The sequence below is a fragment of the Vipera ursinii genome, assembly GCF_947247035.1.
Source record: "Vipera ursinii genome assembly, chromosome: 1".
Taxonomy (NCBI): domain Eukaryota; kingdom Metazoa; phylum Chordata; class Lepidosauria; order Squamata; family Viperidae; genus Vipera; species Vipera ursinii.
In genome coordinates, this window is record NC_139512.1 from 28529422 (window position 1) to 28542702 (window position 13281).

Below are 13281 nucleotides of genomic sequence, written 5' to 3' on the forward strand. Positions count from 1 at the left end.
CAGAACAAAAAAAAATGAACATTTCTGAAGCCATCTCATACATTTCATCAACCTTATTACCCGGCATATAGATATGCTGGTTTCTTTGGAAAGTGATGCATTTTTGCACATCTATAATGACATGATAGCTACTAATCATCTTTTAAATGATCTCCTGAATTGGTATCCACTTCACAACCTTCACATACCAAGGTCTTTAGCAGGAAAAAAAAATCTAACAAATATTGCCAGAAAGGGAAACAAAGAAAATAAAAAGAAATCTCATTATATGAAAGGCATTTAGAATTAAATAGTACCTGGAACTTGACTAGCTCTGTAGAAAAATATCTGATTTTTTTTTTAAAAAAGTTCTGGATCTCTAAATCATCTCTGTTCACCAGATGGAACTCAGCTGTGTATTAGCAGGCATATTTTCTAATGTTAGCAAAAGTTAGCTAACCCGCATCCAGAATCAGTAAGCCTGCGTTCAAAGATCTTCTTCAAATCTCATTTGTAAATATCATGTTGGTACAGAATTGCTCATTCTTTCCCAGCACTTTCACCCTTTTTTTGTTTGTTTGGGCATCATTCTGTAGTCTACACTACCCCTAAGCTACATTATACATGAAAACGTACTTTAAAATAAAATAACCCAATTAGGTTTTGAATATTTCAGAAGCAAGCACACAATTTCCTATAAGGGACTCTTCGAAGAAGCTCATTCAGCTCCAGTAAACCATAAGTGAGCCCTTCCCCTACTTTGAACTTGCAGTGTCTGCTATTGTAAAATGCTTGCAAATATTGATCTTATTCAAAGGTGATGGGAGGAATAGTGCTAGGGTGACAATTACCATATCACAAATGGGCAGGTGGGTGCTGCATAGTCCACAGAAACTAGAATGCTAAGAATATCAAGGAGTAAAACTCAATGCTACAAAAGATTCCAGGTTCAAATTCTAGCACCTCCATGTAGACCTGAAAAAACTGTGGCCAAAAATCTTGGACAGCTGCTGGAAGTCTGTGTCAACAACTCTAGACCATCTGAATCAGGAATATGAACTGGTGTAATGATGCTTCTTACACTCCAGTGCTACCACTGACTAGCATGAGCCTGCCAAGCTGTTTCTGCCATGTTGGAACTCTCTTCCCTAGTGAATGCTAGAAATTGGTCAGCTGCTAACGAAGTAAACTGCCAGACATTCCTTGGCATCAGCTGCAACTCCTGCCTTGCTCTTTTCTAACTTTCGGAAAATTCATCTTCTCATTTTTCAGAGGTGTGAACGCTGCCATTATACTGTATTTATTCATTATGCACTGTCTTAAATGAATAGAAAGCGGTGTGATTTGTTCTACTGTAGATATGCATTGAGACTGAATCTATTGTATGTTTAAAATGGCAGTCGGGACAGAATAGAAAAAAATGATCCGTGTATCATCTATACTATTTTTGTAATTCTAAAATTATTTACCAAACCAGCTAAATTCTTCACCTTCCCTCAAAAATTCTCACTCATAAAGTGACTAATATATTTAGAAGTACCATTTCCCAGAATTCTATTGATCCTTCTGTTTATACCATGTAACAACTGAGATTTTTCTGTTTATACCATATAACATCTGAGAGCTAAGCCTTGCCCATATATTTTTGATTCTGTCAATATATTGTTAACCCCAAGGAGTGGCAAATTGTTATTTTGTTTAATTTGAATCATTATTTACAAAATCCTTCAGATCCAGTGGTGGGATTCAGCCAGTTTGCACCAGTTCAGCAGAACCGGTAGCTATTTTTTTGTTGCCCAGGCCCAGAATAAACATCCGGAAGCGGCATCCACACAGAGAACCAGTTGTTCACATATTTGAATCCCAGCACTGTTCAGAGCCAATCACATTTCACTTGTTGAATATTTCTCTATCTAAAAGTCACATCTGTATGTGAAAAAATGCTTTGCTAAGGCAGCATGTTGAAATAAAACAGGATCTAGTATAGATTTGAGCTTAGTGAATTGGTGGCTAGGATAAAATTTAAAGGGTGAGGGGTGACATGATAGCAGTGTTCCAATATCTCAGGGGCTGCCACAAAGAAGAGGGAGTCAAGCTATTCTCCAAAGCACCTGAAAGCAGGACAAGAAGCAATAGATGGAAACTAGTCAAGGAGAGAAGCAACCTAGAACTAAGGAGAAATTTCCTGACAGTTAGAACAATTAACCAGTAGAACAACCTGCCTCCAGAAGTTGTGAATGCTCCAACACTGGAAGTTTTTAAGAAGAGACTGGCCAGCCATTTGTCTGAAATGGTATAGGGTTTCCTGCCTGAGCAGGGAGTTTGACTAGATGACCTCCAAGGTCCCTTCCAACTTCTTCTTCTTCTTCTTCTTCTTCTTCTTCTTCTTCTTCTTCTTCTTCTTCTTCTTCTTCTTCTTATTATTATTATTATTATTATTATTATTATTATTATTATTATTATTATTATTATTATTATTATTATTATTATTATTATTATATGGACAGATAGCCTTATATTAGATATGCAGAAAGACAACCGAAAAAGTAAATGGAGAAGTAATCAAACTAGATTCTGGCATCTCCTGGTGCAGCGATATCAATCAGCTGTACACTTCTACAACTGTGATATCTGGCGTGTTGTGTTCCAAATGGCGATCTGTCTGTATTCAGAAGTTCCACAAGATTTTCACCCTCTCATTCTCGACAACTTTTTCCACCCTATGTTCCCACGACTTTTCGGAAACAGGCAAGTCATATTTTTTACACAATGCCCAGTGGATTAGTTTAGCAACTCGGTCATGTATAGCTTTGTAATCAGTTTGCGCAAATTTGCTGCATTCACATATTAAATGTGAAACAGTTTCAACTTTGTTATTGCAAAGTCTGCAATTTGGATTGTCAGTAGATTTTTATATCTCTGCTTTCATGGCATTAGTTTGTAGTGCTTGTTCTTGAGTAGCCAGTATTAAGCCTTCTGTTTCTTTCTTAATGGTTCCCATCTTAAGCCATGCCCATGTCAAGTTGTTATCACATTTTCCTTCAGTGTTTTTCAAATGCTGTCCATGCAAAGCTTTGGTTTTCCATCTATTTAATCTGTCATCCAGCCGTTTTTCCCTTATATTCTGCCTTTGTTTCTGTTATTTTTATAATACTGTCTGTTTTCACAGCCTGCAGCAATTTTTCTGTACTTTGATTTACATAGTCATTCAAACTTTGTTTTTCTTCTTCTACAGTTTGGTGGATTTGCAGTAGCCCTCTGCCCCTTATTCTTCTTGGCAGGTACAACCTGTCGATGTCACTTCGTGGATGTAGAGCGTGGTCATATTCAAAAGTTTACATGTTTTCCGGTCTAGGTGTTCCAATTCAGCCAAGTCCAGTTGATAATTCCAACTGGGTAGCATATCACTGGGACTGCCCATGTATTAATGGCTTTAATTATATTTCCAGCATTCAGCTTTGATTTTAGTATTTTGCGGACTCTCCTGATGTATTCCTTTTGTGTTGACTCTTTGACTTTTACATTCAAGATGTTATCTGCTTCCAATATGCCTAGGTATTTGTAACCATCATCCTTTTCTAGTGCTTTCATAATACTTCCATTTCCTAGTTCTATTCCTTATATTTTTCCCATTTTTCCTTGCTGCATGGATAATATAGCATATTTTCCAAGTCCAAAGTCCATTCTGATATCGCTGCTAAACAGTTGAACTGCGTTGAGTATTGATTCAAGTTCAGTGTGGCTTTTCACATACAATTTTAAGTCATCCATGTATTTATTTTATTTATTTTAATTCCATTTATTTTAATTTCATTTATATCCCGCCCTTCTCCGAAGACTCAGGGCGGCTTACAAGCTTAGCAGTATAGTAGTAGATGGTTTATCTTGCCATGCTGGCTTGAGATGTGGTATCCCAGTTTTGTGTTTCATAATATTATTGTCAATGGAATTAATGCGATGCTGAATAGTAGTGGTGAAAGTGAGTCCCCTTGGAAGATTCCTCGTCTGATGTTGATTTCACCAATGTTCTCCCCATTTGCTGTTAGAACTGTTTTCCATTTTTGCATATTTGCTTTCAAAAATGTACAGATGTTTTTGCTGATTCCAAAGTTTTCCAAACATTCATTAATCCAACTGTGGGGTAATGAGTCAAATGCTTTCTTGTTATCAATCCATGCCATATTTAAATTTGTTTTTCATCATTTTGCATTTTTAAGTACCATTTTGTCAATGAGCAGCTGATATTTTGTTCCTTTTGATTTTTTATAATTTCCTTTTTGTTCTGCTGGATACAAATTGTTTTCCATCAGATGATTGAATACTGAATTTGCCAGTATTCTTGTAAAAAGTTTGAACGTTGTTGGCAGACAAGTAATTGGGCGGTAGTTGCTTGGTTCTGTGCTCTTTTCAGGGTCTTTCATTATAAGGTATGTTCAACCAGCTGTTAACCATTCTTCACTTGTGGTATTTTGAAGCATTTCATCAAACTGGGTGGCCATGCGGTGATGGAGGCTGGTGAGGTGTTTCAACCAGTATCCATGCAGCTCATCCAGGCCAGGTGCACTCCAGTTCTTGACCTTTTTTACTTGTTTTGCAACCATATCAGTGGTTATTACAATATTCTCCATTTTGTTTTGTGTTGCTTGTTTTTGGATATCTTTGATCCAGGAGGCAGTTTTATTATGTTCCACTGGGTTTTCCCACAGTTCTTTCCAAAAGTTTAAGGTTTTTTCTTTACATGGTAGAACAGTAGTTTGGACTTTATTTTCATCAAGTGACCAATAGAAGAAGTGCTGGTTCTTCTATCGGTCACTGATGATGATGAGGATGAGGAGGAGGAGGAGGAGGAGGAGGATGTTTCTTGCAATTCTAAGTGGTTTATATCAAATAGTTTAGTTTAGTTTAGTTTTAGTTTTATTAAATTTTTATACCGCCCTTCTCCCGAGGGACTCAGGGCGGTGAACAGGGCATATCATAAAAATACAAAACTACAAAAGTTAAAATAGAATTAAATTAATGCCCAAGATAAAACAATAAAATATACAAATATTTAAAACCCAAATTAACTCCCCATCAGGCCAGGCCAGCTTGTTCAAACAGGTGGGTCTTTAACCCGCGCTGGAAGGAGCGGAGATCCGGTGCCATCCGGAGCTCCACCGGCAGTTGATTCCACAAAGCCGGGGCGCCCACAGAGAAGGCCCTCCCCCTGGGGGCCACCAGCCGGCATTCTCTGACTGGAAGCACACTGAGGAGGCCCTCTCTGTGGGAACGCACAGGGCGGAGGGGAGTTGACGCCGGCAGCAGATGGTCCCCGAGGTATTCCGGACCCATGCCATGTAGGGACTTAAAAACCATCACTAAGACCTTGAACCTCACCCAGAAGACAACTGGTAACCAATGCAGCCCGCGGAGCAAAGGTGTAACATGGGAGTACCGGGAAACTCCCAAGACAACTCTCGCGGCCGCATTCTGTACCAGTTGGAGCCTCCGAGTGGTCTTCAAGGGAAGCCCCATGTAGAGAGCATTACAGTAGTCCAGGCGAGAGGTCACGAGCGCATGAGTGACCGTACACAGGGCATCCCGGTCCAGATAGGGCCGCAACTGGCGCACCAGGCGAACCTGGGCGAAAGCCCCCCTAGTCACAGCTGCTACATGATCTTCCAAGGTAAGTCGTGAATCTAGGAGGACTCCCAAGTTGCGAGCCCTATCCACGGGGGGTAACAGCTCACCCCCCATAGAAAGGGATGGAACATTTTGAATGTCCCGGGATGCCGGAATGTACAGCCACTCAGTCTTGTCCGGGTTGAGTTGAAGTCTGTTCCTCCCCATCCAGACCCGAACCGCCTCCAGGCAACGGGACATCACAGCGAGGGCATCACTGGGGTGGTTTGGGGTCGAAATAAAAAGCTGGGTATCATCAGCATATTGATGATACCCAACTCCAAAACCACGAATGATCTCACCCAGCGGTTTCATGTAGATGTTGAACAGGAGAGGCGAGAGAACCGACCCCTGAGGAACTCCACAAACGAGAGACCTAGGGGCCGATCTCTGCCCCCCTGCCAACACTGACTGCGAACGTCCCAGGAGATAGGAGGAGAACCACCGAAGAACTGTGCCTCCCACTCCCAATCCCCTGAGACGCCGCAGCAGGATACCATGGTCGATGGTATCGAAAGCCGCTGAGAGGTCTAATAGGACTAGGACAGAGGAACATCCCCTATCCCGAGCCCTCCAAAGATCATTCACCAGAGCGACCAATGCCGTCTCCGTGCTGTACCCGGGCCTGAAACCCGATTGGTACGGATCCAGATAATCCGCTTCATCCAGGACCAGAGGGAGCTGATGCGCCACCACACTCTCAACAACCTTCGCAAGAAAGCGAAGGTTGGAGACTGGACGAAAGTTGTTCAACACAGCTGGGTCCAAGGCAGGCTTCTTGAGGAGGGGTCTCACCACCGCCTCCTTCAAGACGGTGGGGAAATTACCCTCACTCAAAGAAGCAGATATCACCGCCTGGAACCAGCCTCGTGTCCTCTCCCTAGCTGCATAAACCAGCCAGGAAGGGCACGGGTCCAATAAACATGTGGTGGAGCTCAGCCTCCCCATAATCCTGTCCACTTCATCAGGGGTCACAGAATCAAACTCCTCCCAGATAACATTGACAAGACCACCCGTGTCCTGATCGTCAGACTCTGCCCAGCTGGAGTCCAAACCGGTCCGAATCCGAGCGATTTTATCCGACAGATGCTGACCAAACTCCTCGGCACGACCCTGTAAGGGATCCCCCCTCACCTCCTGATTAAGAAGTGAGCGAGTCACCCTAAACAGGGCGGCCGGGCGATTATCTGCAGACGCGATGAGGGTGGAGAAGTAATTACACCTCGCCACCCTCATCGCAGCGAGATAAGACCTAATATAGGTTCTTAACCGCAATCGGTCGGATTCGGATCGGCTGGACCTCCAGCAGCTCTCTAGGCCCCGTTTCCGACGCTTCATCTCCCGGAGCTCCGCGGAGAACCATGGAGCTCGTTGGGATCTGCACCGGGTCAGGGGCCGCAAGGGTACAACTCGGTCCAGTGCCTCAGTGGCTGCCCTTTCCCAGGCTTCCACTAAGGCATCCGCCGAGCTGTGAGCTGAGGAGGCAGGTGGGGATCCCAGCGCTGCCTGGAACCCATCGGGGTCCATTAAGCGCCTGGAGCGGTACCATCTAATTGGTTCCGTATCCCCACGGCGGGGGGTGGTAAAACGGAAGACCAGCCGCAGGAGGTGATGATCCGTCCATGACAGGGGCATGATAAATGGAGAGCCCCCACCAAGATCATCCAACCATCGTCCAGATAAAAAAACTAGGTCCAGGGTGTGGCCTCCCTCATGAGTTGGTTCAGAAATTACCTGCATCAGGTCCATGGCCGTCATGGAAGCCATGAACAAATATGATAGACCATCCATAACATTCATAAATATTATTAAGAACTTATATGAAAATAATTGAAGCCACTGATAATCTGATTGTCCTATAGGAATGCCCTCTTGAAAAAGACCATTATACATGAAGATATCAATGAATGGCACACCTGGAATTTGGGGGCCTGAGGGACAATTTGTTCCAGACAGAAAGGGAATCTACTGAAAGTGCCATTCCCTAAGTGTGAATTTCATTTGGGATAGGTAGGTAGCTGAAATGTTCTCTTTCTGCTAGATTGTGTAGGGAGAGCACGTTCTACCTAAAGAAAATGCTCCTGAAAGTAACAATTATCCAAGCAATGTGGGATGGAATTACTGGAGTGGTAGATAAGGAATATGTAGAAGCTACATCCCTGTGCTAGATCATTACGAGATTCAGGAGACTATAGAATACCATTAGCAGAAATGAAATATATAGAAAACATACCTGAATATCATTGTATTCAATGATCATCCTTATCAATGATATAGACAGGTTAGCTCAAGCAGAGATATAGGGTGTATTTTGGTATTTTGGTATTTATTGCCCTGTTCACCGCCCTGAGTCCTTCAGGAGAAGGGCGGTATACAAATTAAATTAAATAAATAAAAAATAAATAAATAAAATAATGTCAAGAAAGAGGTTCTAACCTAATCCTGCCAAAGTAGGGAAGACATAATTATACAATCACTTTTTGGTAAGAATATTTTTAATCAGTTAGTTAATTAGAGTTGTCCTATTCTGCCATGGGTTGACTAGATTACTTTTAACTTCAGCATTCCTATTTGAAATATGGGTATAATATAATACTGTGCTTCCTGGCAGGGGTACATAAAAATTGGAAATATGTGTGCAGCACAGAAATATAATGTCTGTTGTTCCTTTTTGACCGATAATTCATTCTTATCCTGACAATGTGTTAATCAAAGTCAGAGAAGTTTGGAAAAAAAGTGAAAATATTTTATCCAAGTTTGGTTTGAACTAAGATATTTCATGAAAATTTAGAATATTTCCTCATCAATTATTTTCTCTTCATTGCTTTCCATTCTAATTTTCAGATTACTACTTGTTAGAATTCTGTATGGGGGAGTTAATATCCTATACACAGAGAGACATCGCATCCACACATGTATTATACACACAAAGAGTATCTCAAAAGTTAACTAGAATTTTCAATACTGCACCACTGTTATAAGTAATCAGTTTGATCCAATGCATTGTGTGCCAGAAAGAAAATGTATTTTGCAAAATTGTATTTGCGTAAAAAGAGATTTAAAAAGACTATGTTCAGAGATGCCATGGCATAAATTCACTATGAAAAACAGGAGAAAGTAAGAAGCTTTAATTTTCCATGCTGTAAAGAAGAATGTATAATCTTGAGATACTTTGCAAACTACAGCTTTTTATGCATATTCTTTTCCAAAATGTGGAAAATATTTTACAATGTTGCATCATGAACAGTGACCTCACATGGTTTTCAGTCCAAAAACAGCATCTACCAAAAAATAGTTCATAAATATATTTGTCCCTTTTCTTTTACCATAATACAGTAAACAAAGTGCTGTTCAAAATAAGTAAGTGGAAACTAGGTCAGCACACACTGAATACCGCATGAGAAGGTAAACTCAGATTTCATTACAGCTAGAATGAATGTTCTTTGATGTTATGTTCATGAGGCATCCCTATCAAAAATGCCCCTTTCTAATTAACTATTGAAAGAGTTTCATAAGTTCTTCCTTTTCACAAAAATAGTGATCAGTTCATTTCAAAATGATTCCCTGCTTACTTCACAGTGATGATATCAAATATGACCAGAGATTTCCCCAGAAGATAAAATGATTGTGTGCTTCCCTTGACATTGGAGCAGGCAACCTATAGATGGAAGCCTTGCAAATAACAACTAGTCTTAAACCAGGACTTTTTTTTCTCATAGAACGCTCAGAATGGAGTTCCGGCACCTTTTTTAGATGGAGCCTTGTAGGGTAGGCAAGGCGGGTTGTATGACATGTGTGAATTCCGGCACCTTTTTCTTTTACAAAAAAAGCACTGGTCTTAACCATTAAAGAAATCTACTTAACTTACTTAGGGATCAGGATACATATTTACATGTATTGTCCAATAGCTCTCTTTATAGGAAAATATATTGCTTTTCTCCCAATGATATAGCCTTCCTTGTCTTCCTTTAGTGGCTCCATGAGCTCCATGAGCCAATAGCCATTGAACTAAACAGAAGAAACAATCAATGATATAGAGAGATGGGTTTTTTTTCTAGGACAGAGAAAATGTAATGATAATGAGACTGTCAAGAAGTATCATTTAGGGTCCTGAGGATCTGTAATGTTCTTTTCACCTGCAAGAAGAGAAGGGAGGACAACAAGAGCACGACATTTCCCACATGGTTGGTTTTGAGTTTTCAGTGAACTTCCAGCCTCTTCCAACCATATCTATTTATTATCTATCCATAATACTGCTCCATCCCATGATGAAAGGAAGCTATAATACCGTTCCATTGTAGGCCTAATAATCTTCAGGGAAACAATCATGTTATAATATTCCACTACGTTAAAGGACTTTAAACTACAGTCCCTTTGCTCTGCCTTGTTCTGCAAGTTTCTTATGAAAACTACTAAAAAAAGCATGGACCTTATCAGAGTTAAATTATGGTATATATGGCTTCAGTATGATATAGTGGCATTTACTTTATTTGATATATTCTCAGAATAGGAGAAAACTGCTTTGGACTGAACCTTCTTCCATTGTGTTCAGTGAGAAAGTAAATATTAGAAAAATTACATGCACACCCAGATACAGGATATACACCCCATCTCCCTTTCTTAAGCCAAGCAGAACTTCATTTCACCTTCTCCTGCCTATTGTACAGGATTGCTCTGCCCATGTTTTACAAAGCAATGTCCTATCAGAGATATATCACTTAGCATGGGATAATTTTAAAGCTTCTTTGGGGATTGTATGACTGCAAGAGAATAAATCTTAAATATATTAAAAATAATACAATTGCATATCCATGAAAATACATGTGCCAAGGGAAAATAGGGAATTAACCATCCCTTAGTACAGACCTAGAATGTACTGTATCAGCTTGCAACAACACACACACACATGCACACACACTTTGTTATTACTTTAATGGAACAATGTGGCATATTTTCAATCATGTGTGAAATGAAGGAGGGTGAACACCTCCAGAAAGCTTGCCAATATTTTACACAGCATCATTCTTGTATTAATTAGCCTAACAGTGGAATTAAAGACTAAACCTCCTACAAGCACTGGAACACTCTTGGACAGAATGCGTAACTTGAAATGCTTGGGAAATCACTAAAGAGAAGGAAAATGATACATATAAAACAAAATATATCGGTAATATCAGATAACCACTAAAATGCTTCATTTTCACTGGGTGGCTTAGGTTCAAGTGGCACTCAGTTATACTGTTCATTTGACATCTAAATTTGCATCTTCTCAAATCACTTTTTGTTTGCACACTTGATGAATTTAATAGACTTTCAGTCTATTCTATTTTTCAAACCTGTAGTAAAAATCTGACCCATGCTCTTTGGGGGAAAGATGGGATATATATAGTTGTGTGTTGTTTAAAAAATTATCACACATCTATAATGAGCACTTTTTCTAAAAGCTGATAGCTATATTCCCAGTAGACAACACATGAAAGGTAATAATTGTGCACACTGTAATTTCAACTAGAACCCAAACAAACTCATTAGTTTTACCATCAGCCCATACATACATAGAGATAAATAGAAATCTTCTTGCAGATTTGCTTTAAATAGCTTGATAGTGAGGTTTGGGGAAGGAGAATTTTATTTCTTGTTATAACCTAGATTTTGTTCACAATCTAAATTTCTTCAGCTAAGGAAATGTGAATACACAGAGAGAGGTAGATAGAGGGAGATGGATTTATAAAGGTATAGATAGATACAGTATAGGTATAAATGTAAAGACTCAAAGACCCATCATCAAAAAGTGAAACTTATTTAAACTTGGATGCATGCTCCTAATAATCCATATGCCTTAAAATTATTATCATTTGCAGAAAATTCAGGGAGAAGTGAAACTGCCATAGGCAATGAATATTTAACTTTTTCAACAATTTCTACTTCAGAATTACAGAACTGACTTAGGGCTTCTTCAACAATTTTGGTTTTTTCCAAAGAAAAAATGCTGGTTGCTATTATTATTGTTTACATAAGATGCATAATTTAGTTGTAATCCTATTGAGTGAAATATCTCAGAATTTAATGAGGCTTACTTCAATGAGGTTTACATATGAAAAATGCAAAGGACTGTACTATAAATCAGCTTTCCTGCTAAAATGCATCTTTCCCACCCTAGCGAGACATATACTCCAGTGAGCAGAACCCCTCCCCCAACATATACCTCACTTTTGCCCAGTGTTAGATATTTAACACCTATCCACTCAAATAGCATTGATAATATCTGGCTGGGTTGATGGAAGTAAATGGGGATAGTGTGAGTTGTATACAAGACATCTGAAAGATGCTGAATTGGGAAATAATCTATATTTTCTTTTCAGTTTTTCCTACTGATATTCTGCAAATCACCATTGGCTAAAAAAGAAGTATAATTATGGTTACATTAATAAGAATAATAATAAAGATACAATGTAAATATGGTAATTGCAAAATCATCATATTTATATTGTCTATCAAGAAAGTAAGAGGCTTTCTTGTGACTCTTGAGTTGTTGGATTACATATCCTATCACAGCTAGCCCACTAATACTTCTTGAGAATTACAGTTATAACGTATTTAAAAGTACAACATGATAACACTGCAGTAAAAGTGCTGATTAGAACTCCATCGTGTAGAAATTATCACTTTCTTCAGTGTCTAACATATTCCATTCAAGTTCAGAAGTACAAAAATGTTTTTACAAACACTTTAAGAACTTTAGGGGCAGTTCCATCCCTACATATCTCTCTCCTGGATCGTCCGCTATTGCAGAGGAGAAGGGAAAGCTGAGGAAGAAGAAGAGACGACTTACCACTTGAGCGTCTGACAATGTTCTCCAAGAATGTATTCTGTGGTGCCACCAGCCCCCGTTTGCCCCCCGGCATCCTCCTGTGCCTGCAGAGCTGGGCTCTGGAGCCAAGAGGTCGCAGTGGGGCGGGCTGGGAGGATCTCGGAAGGTCTCTTGAGCCCAGTGCTGTGGAGTAGCTGTGGGAAGATTGATGAGGCAGTTCATGGTAGTAGCGCTCCGGCAGCAGGTAAAGCCCAGACTGTGGCAAGGATGCGCTCACAGCTCAGAAACTGCAGCCTCTGAGGAGATTGCGCCTGCGCGCTTGACCCGCTGTTGCTCTTGCCGCCGCTACTGCCCCAACGGGCAGGCAACATGACCAAGCCTGCTTTCCGAAGCGGTCGCTCCCGAACCCGCTGCAGCTGGACGGAGAATCAACCCAAACCAGAGTCTGGATCTCAAGGTTTCTTGTGCTTCTAAATGCAACACGGAAGGGGCGGGTAACAGGGGGGGGTAGGGATTATGAACGGTGTAGAACAATTCCCTTAAAAACGAGGGGACAATAAACGAATTGTCCGACTTTTCTGCTTGTCAAGGACCGAGAAAGAGAAACGATTCCTGTATTCCAGCATTCCTCCAGCTTCCCGAGAGAAAGTTTTTAAAGTGGTCTAATCCCCAAAGGTTCCATCGAGCAAGTTCAGGACCCTGGACAGCTCTCAACTAGCCTGCCGCTTTCGGCGTTGGGCGAGCGTTTTTTTCTTTTTTTCTTTTCCTTCGTTGCTTCTTCCCCCGTTGCTCTCTTCAATCCGGAGTCAGCGGCGCCACTAGGTCGAGCC

The 13281-nt window shown here is 40.5% G+C and overlaps 1 protein-coding gene across 1 annotated transcript in view; it reads right to left on the minus strand.

Moving 5' to 3' along the window:
* KCNH5 (potassium voltage-gated channel subfamily H member 5) overlaps nt 1-12545 on the minus strand; it is a gene marked incomplete at both ends in the record, with an annotated part of 194890 nt that extends 182345 nt beyond the window's left edge. Inside the window, one exon of the mRNA XM_083351057.1 lies at nt 12473-12545. Coding sequence (XP_083207183.1) covers nt 12473-12545 — 73 coding nt within the window. The remainder of the gene's footprint in view (nt 1-12472) is intronic.
* Between the last annotated feature and the right edge of the window lie 736 nt (nt 12546-13281).